This window comes from Equus caballus, chromosome 23 (assembly GCF_041296265.1).
Source record: "Equus caballus isolate H_3958 breed thoroughbred chromosome 23, TB-T2T, whole genome shotgun sequence".
NCBI lineage: Eukaryota > Metazoa > Chordata > Mammalia > Perissodactyla > Equidae > Equus > Equus caballus.
In genome coordinates this window covers 47,560,517-47,575,306 of record NC_091706.1, presented here as the reverse complement: position 1 = coordinate 47,575,306, position 14,790 = coordinate 47,560,517, and the positions used below count along the sequence as shown (strand labels likewise).

Genomic DNA, 14,790 nt, shown 5'->3' with positions numbered 1-14,790 from the left:
AGTGAGGGGGATGGGGCCGGGGTGGAAATACAAATATAAACCTTATTTTCTTTTTAGGAGGGAGAATCAACCTGTGAATTTTGGTGGAAAAGGGGCAGGTTGCCATACTTTATTTTCTTCTTGTCCGGCTATTTGGATAATTTTAAATAAGAAAAGAATGTTATTTTTATGCATAACTTTTCGTGCTGAATTGGGAAAGGACTATGGTCTTATTTTTTTGAGCCTTTAAAACTATACTAACCATATGTGTCGTCTTTTTCCCCCTCATCTTCCACAGGATGAATTTCACCCATTCATCGAGGCACTACTTCCGCATGTCCGTGCAATCGCCTACACTTGGTTCAACCTGCAGGCTCGGAAACGCAAGTACTTTAAAAAGCACGAGAAGCGAATGTCAAAGGATGAAGAAAGAGCAGTCAAAGATGAGCTTCTCAGCGAAAAGCCTGAAATCAAACAGAAGTGGGCATCCAGGCTCCTGGCCAAACTGCGCAAAGATATCCGCCAGGAGTACCGAGAGGACTTTGTGCTCACCGTGACTGGCAAGAAGCACCCGTGCTGTGTCTTATCCAATCCCGACCAGAAGGGTAAGATTAGGAGAATCGACTGCCTGCGACAGGCAGACAAAGTCTGGCGTCTGGATCTAGTCATGGTGATCCTGTTCAAAGGCATCCCCTTGGAAAGTACCGATGGAGAGCGGCTCATGAAATCCCCACATTGCACAAACCCAGCACTTTGTGTCCAGCCACATCATATCACAGTATCAGTTAAGGAGCTTGATTTGTTTTTGGCATACTACGTGCAGGAGCAAGGTAGGAGCAGATTGTTCTTTCTTCTAGCATGGCAAATACTGCCCACAAACCCCATATACGGAATACCTGGCTTGGGTTAGATGGTCCTCGATGCCCCTAGATCTCCTCCGCCCACTGTGGGTAGAGAGGCATAACCTCTTCCACTCACATGTCCACTGTCATGTGCAAGCCATGGAAATAGACATGGAGCTTTCATACCTGGATAGGTGTGGATGTTTAAGAATGACTACAAAGAAATGCGTTTTCAAATGTCTTTGAAATAAAATACTTTTTCAAAGACACAGAATAGTCTGAAAAAATACTTTATTACACTTCTCTTTTTGTCCTAGGCTACATTCTTTGCATCTGGTCATCTTTTCCCAATTTGAAAATGTAACTTTATTTATGAATAGTCAAACTGCTCTTTAATAATCTTTGTATTAGCCTCTTTGCTAACGAGGTAGATGAACTTTGTTCACAAATTTCGTGCTATTGCACTGAAAATAGAATTAACATTTCGTATTACAAAATGCTGAAGATAGGCAATATCGGAAAGTATATCTTACATAGACCTAGATTTATTTAATTTAAATATTTCTATCAATACCTACTTTTGATGGTGTAATATGCGCTGTAGATTAAATGCAGTATAGTTCTTGTTTAAATAATTTGTTATAATATTTTCTCAGAATGACTTGGGAACACTTAATGTTGTTAGTTTACTTGAATGTAAATTCATAAAACTCACGGAGGAGAAAAGTCGCTGCTCTCCTTACAGAACAAAAACAGAAAGTGGACTGGTTACACTGGTTTAAAATAAATCTCAAAAAGAATGCAGAAACCGCATACCATACCTATTTGAAAAAAAATACTTGATAAAGAGAGTGGTATAAATGTTGCCTGATAATTCAAAAATAGGTGATATTTTTGCTCATTATTTTTTGAGGTCATGAAATATGTTTCTTTATTATTTTTATTTTTCTCAATATATTTTCCTTAAATTGGTGAGAATTTCTTTTCTTCAAGTAAACGTGCCAGGATATAGATGTCCTTTTATTAGCAACTGTCCATAGGAAAACATTGTTTTAAAAAACAGCGTACCAAATGTGGACTGAAGTTTGATCTGCCACAGATGGTGGGTCATTTCCTAACTTGGCCTGGCGGTAGGGAAAATGGCCTGCAGATAGCCAGGGGGCACACCGTTATCTGATGTTCCTTATATATATGTGGATTTAATACATGGGCATGAACTTAATTATCATACAAAAAAATAAAATCTCAAAATTACTCTTTTGACACAGAAATCTAGGTACTAACTATGTGCTTTTTGTCTTTATATTTCTTTGATATAGTTTTAGAGATATGCCTAAATGTCACTTAAAAAATTTTAGTTTGATTTTAAATAATGGTGCTGGACATTATATATTTGGAAATATTACTTTTTGAAAAAAAATCAAATATTACTTTTACTATTTCTGTGCATTTAAGAATTAACGTCCAAGTAATGATGGTTTGGGGAAAAATATATTTCACCCTGTGTGTCCTAAAATAAAAGCTCATTAACACATGACACTTAATTTGATTGACAGCTGTCTAGGAGATGACATTTTAAGGTGGGCTGTATATATGTGTCGGATTGACTGTAAATGTGTCGTCACTATGTTGTGAAAGTCAAGGCTGGGGGTAAAGTTTTAGAAAGTGGGTCATGTAAGTTTTTAGTGTAGGGAGGGAAGATTTGCAACCACCCCACTGCTGCTCACATTGTAACTTGCTTGAAGGCCAGTCCTTGAGGTGTGCACGGGTGTACACTCACTCCTGGGGCAGGCAGCCAACTCTTGGTTGATGAACTGACAATAAAGAACATATCCTTTGGATTTATGAAGATAAATTGAAGAAAGAAAAATGCATAAATGCATTCTGCATTGCACCATTGGTCACGATAAGCATAAAGTTTTAAGCAACTCTTTGTAGGCGATGTTTTCAGATCAAACGTTGATTTTTGTGGTTGTTTCGAGTCTCTGTAGTAAACACCTTTCATGATTTTACCCTGTGCATCTAATTTGTATCCTCTGCTACCTGCCAGTGATCATCTCTTCTTAACGTCGGTTGGCTCTTTCTTTGAAAAAGTCACATCAGGATGCTTTTGTGTTTTCCCTTTTTCAAAATTTTTATCTTTTTTTTCTTTTTGGTCAAATGTGGGTTAATTATGTTGTTTTGCAGTGCAATTGATTAAAGATGGCATTTTTAAAAGATAAGTCTGTAGTCAATCAGAGGGCTGCATATCTCCCATCATGACTTTTTATTTCTCCTCTAAGTACACGAAAACCCACTTGTCAGTTTTAGAAATCAGGTACAAAAGTATAGAGAAAAACATGAAAGAAAGAAAAGAAAAATGCAATGTTTGCCACAGAATGAGCAACAAAATTACCTTTCCCCCCTTTTTCCCTCTCTCTCCCCACTTCTAAATGACTGGGAGGAAAACATGAGAAAGAACAGAGAGAATGCCAAAGATGGTTGCCACTGGCACCAGGATTGGCACCAGACCCTCTTTGTTTAGCTCAGGATGCCTGTGATTTGTTAGTTGGCATCCGCATTGCAGTGTAGAGTGATGTTACAATATATTGACAATTTCCAGATCTAGAAATGTCAATAGTCCTCTTGGTTATTTATACAAGATCACAAACTGCAACTCTTCTGGAGGATGAAATAAGGACCAACATGTAATAAAGTTCCATTGTTGACCAACTTCCTCTGCTTTTCTTTTTCCCTCTTTCTCTTTTGGTTCAACCCACACTTTTTTTTTTTTTTCTTCATGCCCAGCAGCTTCATCTTTTTTGAAATGTGGAAAGAGTTACTAGAGCTTTGACACAAGCTATAGTGCTACATCTGCATCTGATATGGTTTGGGGAAAAATTTATGCATTTTGAAATCATTTTTGATATATAGTTCATTAGACTTTTGCATCACATGGCCGCAAGGCAGTATTTTCTGTAAAGCTGAATCTCTTTGTTATTCAGCTTCTTCTATGCATATAGCCCGGTTGACCGCAATTTAGTCCATTTTTCTATTTCTCTATATTAGTAAGGGGTCGTGTTCAATATAGTCGCTTATAAAATTATATAACGCCCCCCACTTTCCCTAAAATATACACATCATTTGGGAGCAACTGCGTTTAAATCCATAAAATCATTTGATGTTATTGATTCGGAGGGCTGCGCTTCGGCTGTTTCGTTGCTACAAGAACCGCCATTTTGTTTGTGAAGTGCCAGGCGAGGGGGAAAAAAAAGGCAGACACTGTGCTTGATGCCAATAATGGTTGCCAGTGGCACCGAGGTTGGCATCAGACCCTCTTTGTCTAGTTGCTGAATGCCTTTGATTCGTTGGTTGGCATCCGCATTGCAGTGGGCACACTGGAAAGTTTTTGACAATCCCTGAATGAAAGCTGCTTGCTTGTTTGCTGCAGCAAACCTTAGCTAATATAAAACCCTTCCTTTTTTTTTTAGGTTTTTTTTTTTTTCTTTTTTAAAGACTGTGACAGATTAAAGGAAAAAATAGCTCTAAAGTGCCCTCCATTTTCCCAAAGATATTAAAGATGTCCAATGATTCTTGGGCAGGTGGTACCTATTCCCCATATTGCCTTTGTTATTACGTTCATGAAAGCAAAGCAAAGCAAAACAAAACAAAACAGAAACCAGGCGAGCCTTGCACAGCACACCTTCCTGGGACGTAAATGTACTCTAGGATGTGGGGCGTGCTATGGGAAGGATGTGGAGGGCCAGCCGATTATAGTGATGTACTATAATGCATTCATTCTGACTGTTGCTTTCAGTTACATCACTGCTTGTTTCTGATGCAGTTTTTAGATCCCTGAATTTCCACACTTCCAAATTTTATAGTAACATGTTGAGAGGAGCTTACTTTTCTTTCTAGTTAGTGATGTGTAACAGTGTCAATGCTAAAAAAAATGAGAAACCTTAAAGAGGAAACCTATGTGTTAAGGTCTGAGAGAAATCAGTCGTTCCTGAATTTCTCAATGCTGCAATCAAAGCGTTGCCAGATTCTCAGTGCACAGGGCTGCACACCAGGAAAACCAAGCAAAAGGCGAAAATAATTTTGGTTGAAGTTTCCTAGATAGGTAGCATTAATACTGCTTTCCAGTTAACCACGATTATCTTGTTAATTAATAAGAAAGATTAGCAGTTCTACCCAAAGGGCTGCGCGGAAGGAGGTCTGGCCTGTGGGAGGCCTTGAGTTGCCACGCTGTGTCCTGTCTGAGGGGGAAAAAAGGAGAAGTGGGGTGGGCTAGGGGGACTGAGCTTTCTTGGAGGCAGGGATGGGTTTTAAAGAGAAGGAGGTCGCAACACACTAAGAAGTTTAAAGATCTCAAGAGATAGTGACTGTTGTCATGAATTTAACAGATTAGAGTTTAAGTCAGCCTAACCGATTTTTGGACTGTACTTTGTACTCTTATTAAACATGTTTTGGAGTGCTAAAGAGAGGCCAGGAGCCTCGTGGCTCTCATGAAAGAAGAACTTCCTTTAGCCTATGGAACCCTTAAAATTATGATCCATTGTCAGATGGCCACTTTTGTTGTTTTATTGTTAAATGTTCGGATACTTAAAGCACATTTCGAAGTTGTGAAATGTGTGACTTGTTTATGGGGGAAGTTGTAATCATTATTATTGTTTTTGAAATAGAATCCTTCCTGGTTGTCACATATCATTAGTGAGGAAGCAAATACTAAGAATTATTTTCCTCCTTCAGTTACTGACTTTTAGAAGCCTTTTGGGTAACAATTATTTCTTTATGAAAAGCTTAAGTAGATAATTGTTTGCAAGTTGACAGCGTATTTTAACATGTTAATAAATTTCACTTCATTTGCAGAGATTTCTCATTATGGGGAAAGCTAAGCTTTCATAATTTGTTGAAATGAGGCCGCTCTGTAGGATGATTTGGTGTACTGGCATTGTGAAATGCTCAGAGAGCATGAAGTTTGCATGCATGTTTGATTTAGGGGAACACTGTTAAGTTTTCCCATCCAGCATCCTGTCCTTGACTGAACTCATGAACTCTAGTGCACATTTTTTTTGCATTCTGGCTCACACACAATTCACCAGATAAAGAAGGGCTCTTATTGGCATGTCTTGCTCCTAGGCTTAATGAGACCTTTGTGGGAACATATATTGTAAGATAAGATACTTTGCAATTTTCTGACTGATAAGAGGAAAACACAGTCTAAGGGGCCAGAAGTTCGCCCTCTATGCCATGATGTCCCTGCTACATGATAGCTTTGCCAGACAATTCAAGAGTTAAACTCTGAGGCCCCAGTTGCCAGCTGGGAAAGCTTGGCATCTGTGTTCTGATATGGCAAACCAAGCTCTTGCATCGCTGTTAATATGATCTCACTTTTCAAAGGCGAAGGAGAGAGAGAGAGAAAGAAGCTTGTTTGTTACATCAATTATGATTTTCAAATATTTAGAGAAATATATCGTGACCCACTTTCTGGAGGCAGCAAAGGTTGGTAAAATATCCTGCTGAGAACATTAGGCATCTCTCTCCACCTTATGCCCTCCCCCCATATACACAGCATCACACATTTTGTAAGAAAAAATACTCATCCAGATTATGTGTTTGGATTTGCAAATTTATTGCGCTATGCCTCCTGTATGGTCAGATAACTCTATATGTAAAAGAACCGAAATAATGTTCATTGTTCAGGAATAATGGTAATTTGGGGGAAGTGTGAGTTGTAGTGGCAGGAGGTAATGGTTGGGGCTCCCAGAGGGTGGCTCTCTGATAGACACAGAATGTGGACCTGGAGACCTCGAGCTGGGCAGGAGCCTCTGCGGAGGCCACCTAGCGCCCCTGTTTTCTAAATTGGTACATAGGAAGTATATCCACTCATAGATGGAATATAGATTTGGTAGGATTTTTAATTTACTTACTTGTTTTTCCATAAATTTGGAATTTAGGAGGAAACTGCCAAAAGGAAATCCAAGTTTAAATCCTCCATTAACTTTTTCCTTTTAAATTTGGCGCTGTGATTGGAAGCAACAATCCAAGATATCTGGCTTACCAAAGTTTTTCTCATAAACATTCATTATACTCGATTGAACTAAAAACCTAGACCCTGAGCTTAAAAAAACTGTTTTATGACATTCTTGCTCTTGCTGTTTCTGCCAACCAGTTGGAATTTCAGCACCTGAAGAGGGAGGGACCCAATGGGAGACTGAATCAGAACTCTCTGGAATTCTTAAAAGTCAAAATAAGTCAGTCTTCCTTTCTGTCATCTCAGTGGCTTATATGATAACTGACTTTATAATCAAAGGAATAATTATTGCTTTGTTTGAAGCTTAAGGTTGGCAGAGAGTGGAAATAGCATATGAAACACTCATTAAAATAGGGAATTATTAAATATCTGAAAATTGTGGGCAAAGGCCGGGGTGATCCCTGGCTCTGACACTAGCTTTTGGGTGGAAGTTTCTCTTCAGTTTTTGTGACAGAATAGCATTTTCTGGTTTGAAGTCGAGGAAGGGAGAACCTGCAAGATTTTCAGTGTGTCTGTGCTATGGCAGAGCAAATGATTAGCCAACATAATGTTCAAAGCAAAGTTTTCCAACTTTTTTTTCCTCCATCCTTGTGGAGGAGGAATAATTTTAGAAATCTCAAGGACTAGTGGTTATGCGATCGGAAACTGGAGTTATTACAGCACCATGCCTCAGCGCCAAGCATAGCAAGAGGGGAGCTTCCTCTTAATCATGCTCACTTTTCTGTGGCAACATGGTATGTCGTCTCTTTTTAAAGTGCATTCTTGGGTCCTTGAACTCTAATTATGTGATGTGGTTAATTTAACTGAATTCAGTTGTTAGGATTTGGCATCGAGAATAAATCACCAAACTGCAGAGAACTTGTGAAAACTAAGTGCGTGTAGTGAGGAGCGAGTCTGCGGGCTTAGTTTGTATTAGAATGAATGTTACACGATGTGAGGCTAATGGGACTTGAATGGTTGGGCTTTTTGGTTGTTATATTATTCAGAAAATTAGAAGAAATGGCTACCAATTAACCAGTGTGGTGGAAAGACCTTGAGGCTGAATTGAAGGCCACGCATACCAAAAAAAAAAATTCCAAAATTTCATTAAGCAATGTTCTGAGATGGGAATGCAAACTATTCTTGTGCATAAATACATTGTTTATAAGAAGACACTTAGATACACATGTTCTCTCTGTTTATGATGGTAGTTTAAACGGGACAGCACTGATGAATCACAGACAAATTAAAGAACTCTGAATAAGGACTATATAATTGAAAATATGGGGTGACGGATGAAGTAATTTTACTAGCGGAGAGTTGCCTGGAGGTTGTATATTTTCAGAATCTTATTTTAAGGCGGTTCAGAGCATGTAGTAAGCGATGGATGAGGCACAAATCAGTTGAAAATGGGATTTGTTTAAACAAGTGCAAAAAAGAAAAGCATTGCATTTGAAAAAAACTTCTTTAAATATATGCAGTTTTAAAATTCTGGTTAGCTTCAACTCCATTTCTCAAAATAGAAAATTTAGTAAATAGTATTCAGTTGAATGCTAAAATACAGGCAGTCTCCCAGAAAACTACACAAAAGCATTTAACAAGATCAGTTAATATTGTGACACTAATATATATTCTGATGCTGAATGAAGCTGAAGATACTTTTTTAAACTTGATTTTTCAAAACTCACATTGAAAAAAAAATACCTGGAGATGTGTCTTGCTATTAACAGGGAATGGTAGAACTTAGGACAAAAATAGAATCATGAACACAGATGTTAAGAAAGCTCTTTGAAATAGGATGTATTCTGTAATTCATGTGAGTAGGGATTACATTTATGTTTATATTAATAACAGGAGTATGTCAATATGAAGTCTATACCCCTCTATTAGTGAATTCTAAAGTGTGAAAAATGTTCCTGCTTAGGACAACTTGTATTTTATTATTCTGACATCTGCAGTTTCTGGATGGATTACCTTAAATTTGCTATGCTATGTTAAAAGCCTTGTTTTATGAGGTCGGTCTCAGCTTCTGGCCTTGGTGTCAGGAACCCTGCTACGTGATGCAACTTGCCTTGTTAGGTTTAATTGACCAAAGCTGATGTGTTAAAACAATTCATTTGTGCTGTAACTTATGCCCTGGCTAAGTTGCTACCTGAATCCTTTGACCTTGACTTGTCTGGGTCATGAAATGGCTGCAAGCTGTTTGACCTTTCTATTGTGTAGTAATGTCACTGTTTCCTCTTATTCTTTTATGGTAATAGCTGACAAAAAGCCCCAGCCCTGACTTTACACCCCAGTGGATTCAAGGCGTCCCTCTGCAGTAGCTATGTCTTCTGTTTGACATGGTCTGGCTGTAGAAGTGACTTTCTTTTGTTTGCTGACAGTGATGGGGACAAATTTGCAGCCCTCCTGGTTACAGGACGTGGGGGATAGAATTCTGGTATTTGGAGGGCTTTGCATTTCTTTTGCTTAGATTTTCGGTTTCCGTGTTTTATGATGATGAATGTCACAATTTCCTTTTCCCTCCTCTTCTGAGGTTGAGTTTTCAGCTTTTTATGTTTATGATTTCCTTAATAATTACTTTTCAACATTTTCAGCTGTTACAATAAAAAATATTTTATTGTCATTATATAGGGTAGAAGTGGTAAATTTAGTTATGCTTTTGGTTACCAATGTGTAAGTCCTAAAATGACTGCCTTTTAAACTTCACCCTATAAATCCTTGTCCAGTACTGGAAAAAGCTGTATAGTAAACATGTAGAATAAAAACAAAATTTTTTAAAAATGAGAGTAATGTGGTAACTTTATATATTCCATCTTATAACTTACAGTTTTAGGGGGAGCCTATTCTTTGTGACTTAAGTAGCTAAATTTCATGACATAGTAGTGAACCATTAGTAAATTTGAAGTTTTTACTTCTGTGGGGACTTTTGCCGGCATGTGAAATTAAATATTTATTTTACTGAATATAAAAATTATTTTTTCCATTCTTTATGAAGCCCTAATATGCAAAAATAGAAAATTTTACCTCTGTTCTTCTCTTCTGAAGCAGTGAAATAATTTTATTTTTAAAATATTGGAAATGCCTTCTAAAATGTTAAAACACAGCTATTTTTATCCTACCAAATTTTTCTTTGCCAACTATGACATTGTAGTTCATGATTTTTCCTATATTTGCCAGATTAAATATTTGAAATCCAAGCTGTTACATTTTATTTTTAAATTATTAGAGGAAAAAAGGAAGTTTAAGTTAGAATGTGCATTTCCTTACTTGCATGCCACGTACTGTTTATACATGTGTGTGGATACACTGACAGATGAGAGACAATGTGGTACAGGCACTAGAACCTGGAAAAAAGCACGAGATTTTTCTATTCTGATTTTGAAAGTATCTGAAATGGCAGGTGAGAGGGTTTTCCTTTTTTTTTTTTTTTTGTGGTTGTTGTCTTAAACTATTTTTTTCCCAGGAATGTTCATAAGATCAAGGAATTAAATGCTTTTCAGTATTAATTATGTTGATAATCCAGCATCGTAGGGGTCCGAGGAAAAAGGATCAATGAAATGCACTGAATCTGATTTTAGTCAGCAGCCTCAGTTTCTCTCTCCTCTTTTATGAAAATCAGTCTAGACTAGGAAACCTCTCTCTTGCCCTTCCTCTCACTCACTGGCGCCCTCAGTGGTAGAGCCAACATAGAGTCAGGTTTGGATGTGGTTGGTGGGCTAATGGGTCACGTGCAGTGGGACTGTGGAACAAGTGCAGCAACCAGCCCCTGACGATTGAAAAAATATCTACAACTACTTCCAGAAGTCTGCCTCAGTTCCTCCATTGAAAGAATTTAAAACATACCTCAGCTATTGTGTTAAAGACGTTAAGTTTCTGGACCATGGGTAATTGGTGGGTGCTGGTGTATATGTGTGTTGCAGAGAGTTGAAGAGAAGTGAAGTTAGAGGAAAAAAAGAGAGAGGTAGATCTTCTAGGAGTTATTTAAGAAGGATAGTTCATTCACAGATTGAGGAGTCAATAACATGCTATTTAACGTATTCTGCCATCCTTTGAATTTTGAATCGCTTTCGGAGTTGAGCAGGTCTCCCTTCCTCTTGCCTTTTTAGTTTTTGTAGAGCGTGGAAAGTAAGTGCCTGAATCTGACGTTTTGCATTCTAGTCTTGGTTCTGCCCTTTATTAGCTTTGTGACCTTGGCTAAGTCACTTAAGCTCCATGTGCTTTGTAAAAATGGGAATTAAAATGCCTACTTCACAGGGCTATTTTAGGATTACATGAAATAATTCATGTAAGTAAAAGCCATGATGTTAATAGTATCCATTATTACTCTGTATGAAGAAATAGAGCATAATGTAGACTTTCAGAGAAACTACCCAACAGTGAAAAGAAGATGTCTTTGGGTGTTGAAGCAAGAGGTCCTCAATGAGTTTTTATGTATCTCAGGTGATAAGACGTTCCAAAGAGAAATGAAGGTCCTGATCACAGTAATGTGTATAGATATTTGTTAGTAAAACCTCTAAATGCAGGCACATGAAGTTAGCTAGTTGTATATAGTTTTAAAATCTATTTAAATTAGAGTTACTGTACAGTTTTAGTAATCCTTTATATCATATTTACCAGAGAATTGATTTCTTGATCAATCTAGGAGTATTTGAGAGGAAGGAGTAAAATAATTTTATTAGTGGCTCTCCGAGTAAATAACTCAGCTTTTGTGTTGAATAAAGGGTATCCTAGCAAGTACTTGTAATTCATTGGACTCCAGTAAAAGCATACGATTTTTATTTACAAAAAAAATAAATTGCCAGCATTTGAGAGAACTACACTTATGTTTTAGATTTGGTTGGACAGAAGCGCTGATGATGTGGCTAGACTGGATCGTTCTTGAAGGAGAGCAAGCTGCTAGTTTTTAGACTCTAGGGCTGAAAGTGTCTTATTTAAAAATGGCCCCTAGTTGGGTCAAAACTCAAAATGTTTAATTAGTTACATGAATTGTTTTGACTTTATTGCCATTGAACTCTTCTCCTTTAACTCAGTCTTTCCCATTCGTCCTTTTTATGGTGTTAAGAAAATTAATGAAATAATCTCTAGAGGAAAAAAGTTAATATTTCTGAAAGTGATTTCACTTTTACTAAGAACAACTGGAAGCCAAATGCAAAGTGGTTAAAACATTTACTTCTTCCCAAACTAGATTTGGACTTAGTGTTTGACTTTAGTGGCTCTGATTGGTCGGATCTGTGTGGTCATGATGCCTCTGTTGTGGCCAGATCTTGGGCATCTGGTTGTGGTGCTTGTTGTCCATGACCAGTGGGTTGCTTCCCTCGCTCACTTTGCAAAGCAGCTTTGGAAAATGGATAGATTAGCCCATTTCCATAATCTCTACTAAGGAAACACCTTAAATCATATGTTACGTTAGTGCAGGACAAAAAGAATCATATTCTTATATGAAGCATTTTATAATAATACCTAGGGGTTCTGGCCAGGAGTTAATAGGAAAAGTTATCTCACTGTTTGTTCATCAGTTAAAGGGTAACTAGGGTGTGCAGAAAGCAGAATCAGAACATTGATTAGCTTGTTTAGATTCTGGCATGTAATTTTTTAATAATCTGTGTCATGCCTTTTCGAGAACGTACCTGGTATTTAGTTGCTATTCTGTTTGTGGGACACACAAAATCGAGACGCGTGCATTTTAGTACATGAAACAGAGTGTATCCAAAATTTTTTTTATGTGTGTAAACTGGATTGCTGTTGGCAGAAGGATTCCGTATTTTGTCTTTCTAATACTTTTGAAAAAGCTTTGTTTGCACTTATGATTTAAAGTTGATGTTGGCTTAAAATGGAAATGCATACGTGGTTCTTAAATATTGCTTGCCTTTCATAGCCTTGTGGAGATGAGGCTAACATATTTCTTTAAATTTCCGGATGGTAAAGCATTAATATTTTTGGATAAGACTTATAGTTATCATGTAACAATATCTGTTCTATTTACGGTCTCCAAATAAGGGAAAAGCTGCTTATAGTAATATGAGGATCACTGGTCTTAGAATAATTAAATAGACTTGTTATACTACATTAATCCCTTTTGGAACATTTGGAATGACTTCTTAGTACTAACAAACACAGCATTAGGGCCTACAATTAATCTACTTTTTGTATCCAACATTTGTATAATATAAAACATGTGTATAGAGAAACATATTTCAGTTTTAAGATGAGTTCATAGGAGGACAAAATGAAATTATATTGGACTGTTAAGCAATATGAATGTGATTCCAAGTACTGATAAAATATGGAATTCATTTCCAATCAGCATAGGTAGACAAATTGTTTTTCCTAAGTTGTGTTTTTTGAATACCATGTTTGGGCTCTCAGAATTACTTTCCCCCTGAGATCCAAATTTTGTGCTTGACACACCAGATATATGCAATATAAAATGGAAACATTTGTTCAATCAAATACCAGGAGGTTGTGTTAACACCTTGTGAGCTGGTCTTTCTTGGTACCTGCCATTGATACAGCTGTTTTATTAATCCTAGAGAAAATGAAGTAGACTCGATTTTAAAGTCTGGTCCAGTCTTGTTCTGTGTTTCACAGAAATGGTTTAAGTTAATGATGGACCCTGCATTCACTGTTCAAACAGCGTTGTTACAGATTTGTTGAAGGGACTTCTGGGTTAGGGTTATGTTTACATCTTCTGTTGTAGAAGCCCCATGAGGCGTAATTTCCTCCTCAATGTGGGCTCTTTTATTGTTGTTGAGTTTTTTACACCCGGGGCTGGGAATTCAACCTTGGGTGTTCCAGTTACAGGGAAAATATTTCGTGAAGGATGAAGCATTAGTTTAATTCTAGGACAGATTGCGTGCGTATGTACAGAGTACTATGGAAATGCTGAGATTATCGAGTGGTTTGCAGCCATTTTAGACCATGTGCCTGGGACCAGCTAACACATTGTCAGGGAAAAACATGATGTAGCAACAATATTAGATCATGCAAATGAGACTACTGAATAGTAATAGTTATGGGCAATATTTTGGAAAACACTGATTAGTGACAGTTTTATTACAGCAAATGTATGTATCAAGTCCCCAGATTTCATTGTAATGCACTGAAAACAGATGTCAAAGTGTCCCAAACAGAATTTCATGGTTAATCTACATATTGCATGGAAAGTACAAACAAACCATTTAGAATTCTGTTATTTAATCCTTTTAGAAGGAATGAAAATATACAATTTAGATTTACTCCATTCTTTCTTTTAATTTCAGTTTTTGTGTTCTAGGGGCTGATGATAAATTATTTTTTTGTTTGTTGTTTTCTTAAGATGCATATGGGAGAAGACATATCTGCATATGGACATGATTTTACTTAATGTACTTTGAACTGTAAGTTTCTGAACATAAGGTCTTTGCATTAAAAAAAGAAGAAAAATTAGGCTCTAAATTATTTAGTGATCTGGTAATGGAATTACCTTCTAGTCCTTTGTCTACTGATGTAGAGTTCACCCCGTGCCACCGTGTTTGAAGCAGCATTCTGAAGATGAAGAGAAGAAAATTGGAAGCCCTCCTGCTTGCAAGCACCTGGGAGATTTTAGGTCTCTCAGTGACTCAGTTTCTTTACCTGTCAAGTGAGGGAACTGGCTAGAGGAGTTCCACTGTCCTTCTTAGCTTTGGCATCTTAGGAATTTGGCTTCTGGTTACCTTGGCAGAGGGAGGATCCCCTTGATATTAAGCAATGTTTAATAAAGTTTAGCGTACTTTTGTTAAATTTGGGCTTTTAATGCATTTTATTTATTAAAGAGAAATAGAAAATGTGTAACTTGACTCTTGAGTAACACTTTCATGTTGCTCAATTCAAAGTCCAATAGTCAAATCATTTGGTTCAATCTAGATAAAAAGCTTGCTTTTTAAAGAAAGAGGTCTTTAACTCCTAGAATTTTAGAGCTGGGGAATCCCTGGAGCCCTTCTCACTTTACAGCTG

General features: G+C 37.2%; 1 protein-coding gene across 27 annotated transcripts in view; it reads left to right on the top strand.

Annotated features, from left to right (window-relative positions):
• NFIB (nuclear factor I B) overlaps positions 1-14,790 on the top strand; it is a 417,384-nt gene that overhangs the window by 205,569 nt on the left and 197,025 nt on the right. For 25 of the 27 annotated variants that reach the window (XM_023627371.2, XM_023627361.2, XM_023627362.2 and 22 more), the window contains exon 2: positions 278-809. In XM_023627371.2, the coding sequence (XP_023483139.2) occupies positions 278-809 (532 nt within the window). Of the gene's footprint in view, positions 1-277; positions 810-7,461; positions 7,572-14,790 lie in introns of those variants that run through there. The other 2 variants (XM_070248561.1, XM_070248560.1) reach the window with 2 other exon arrangements.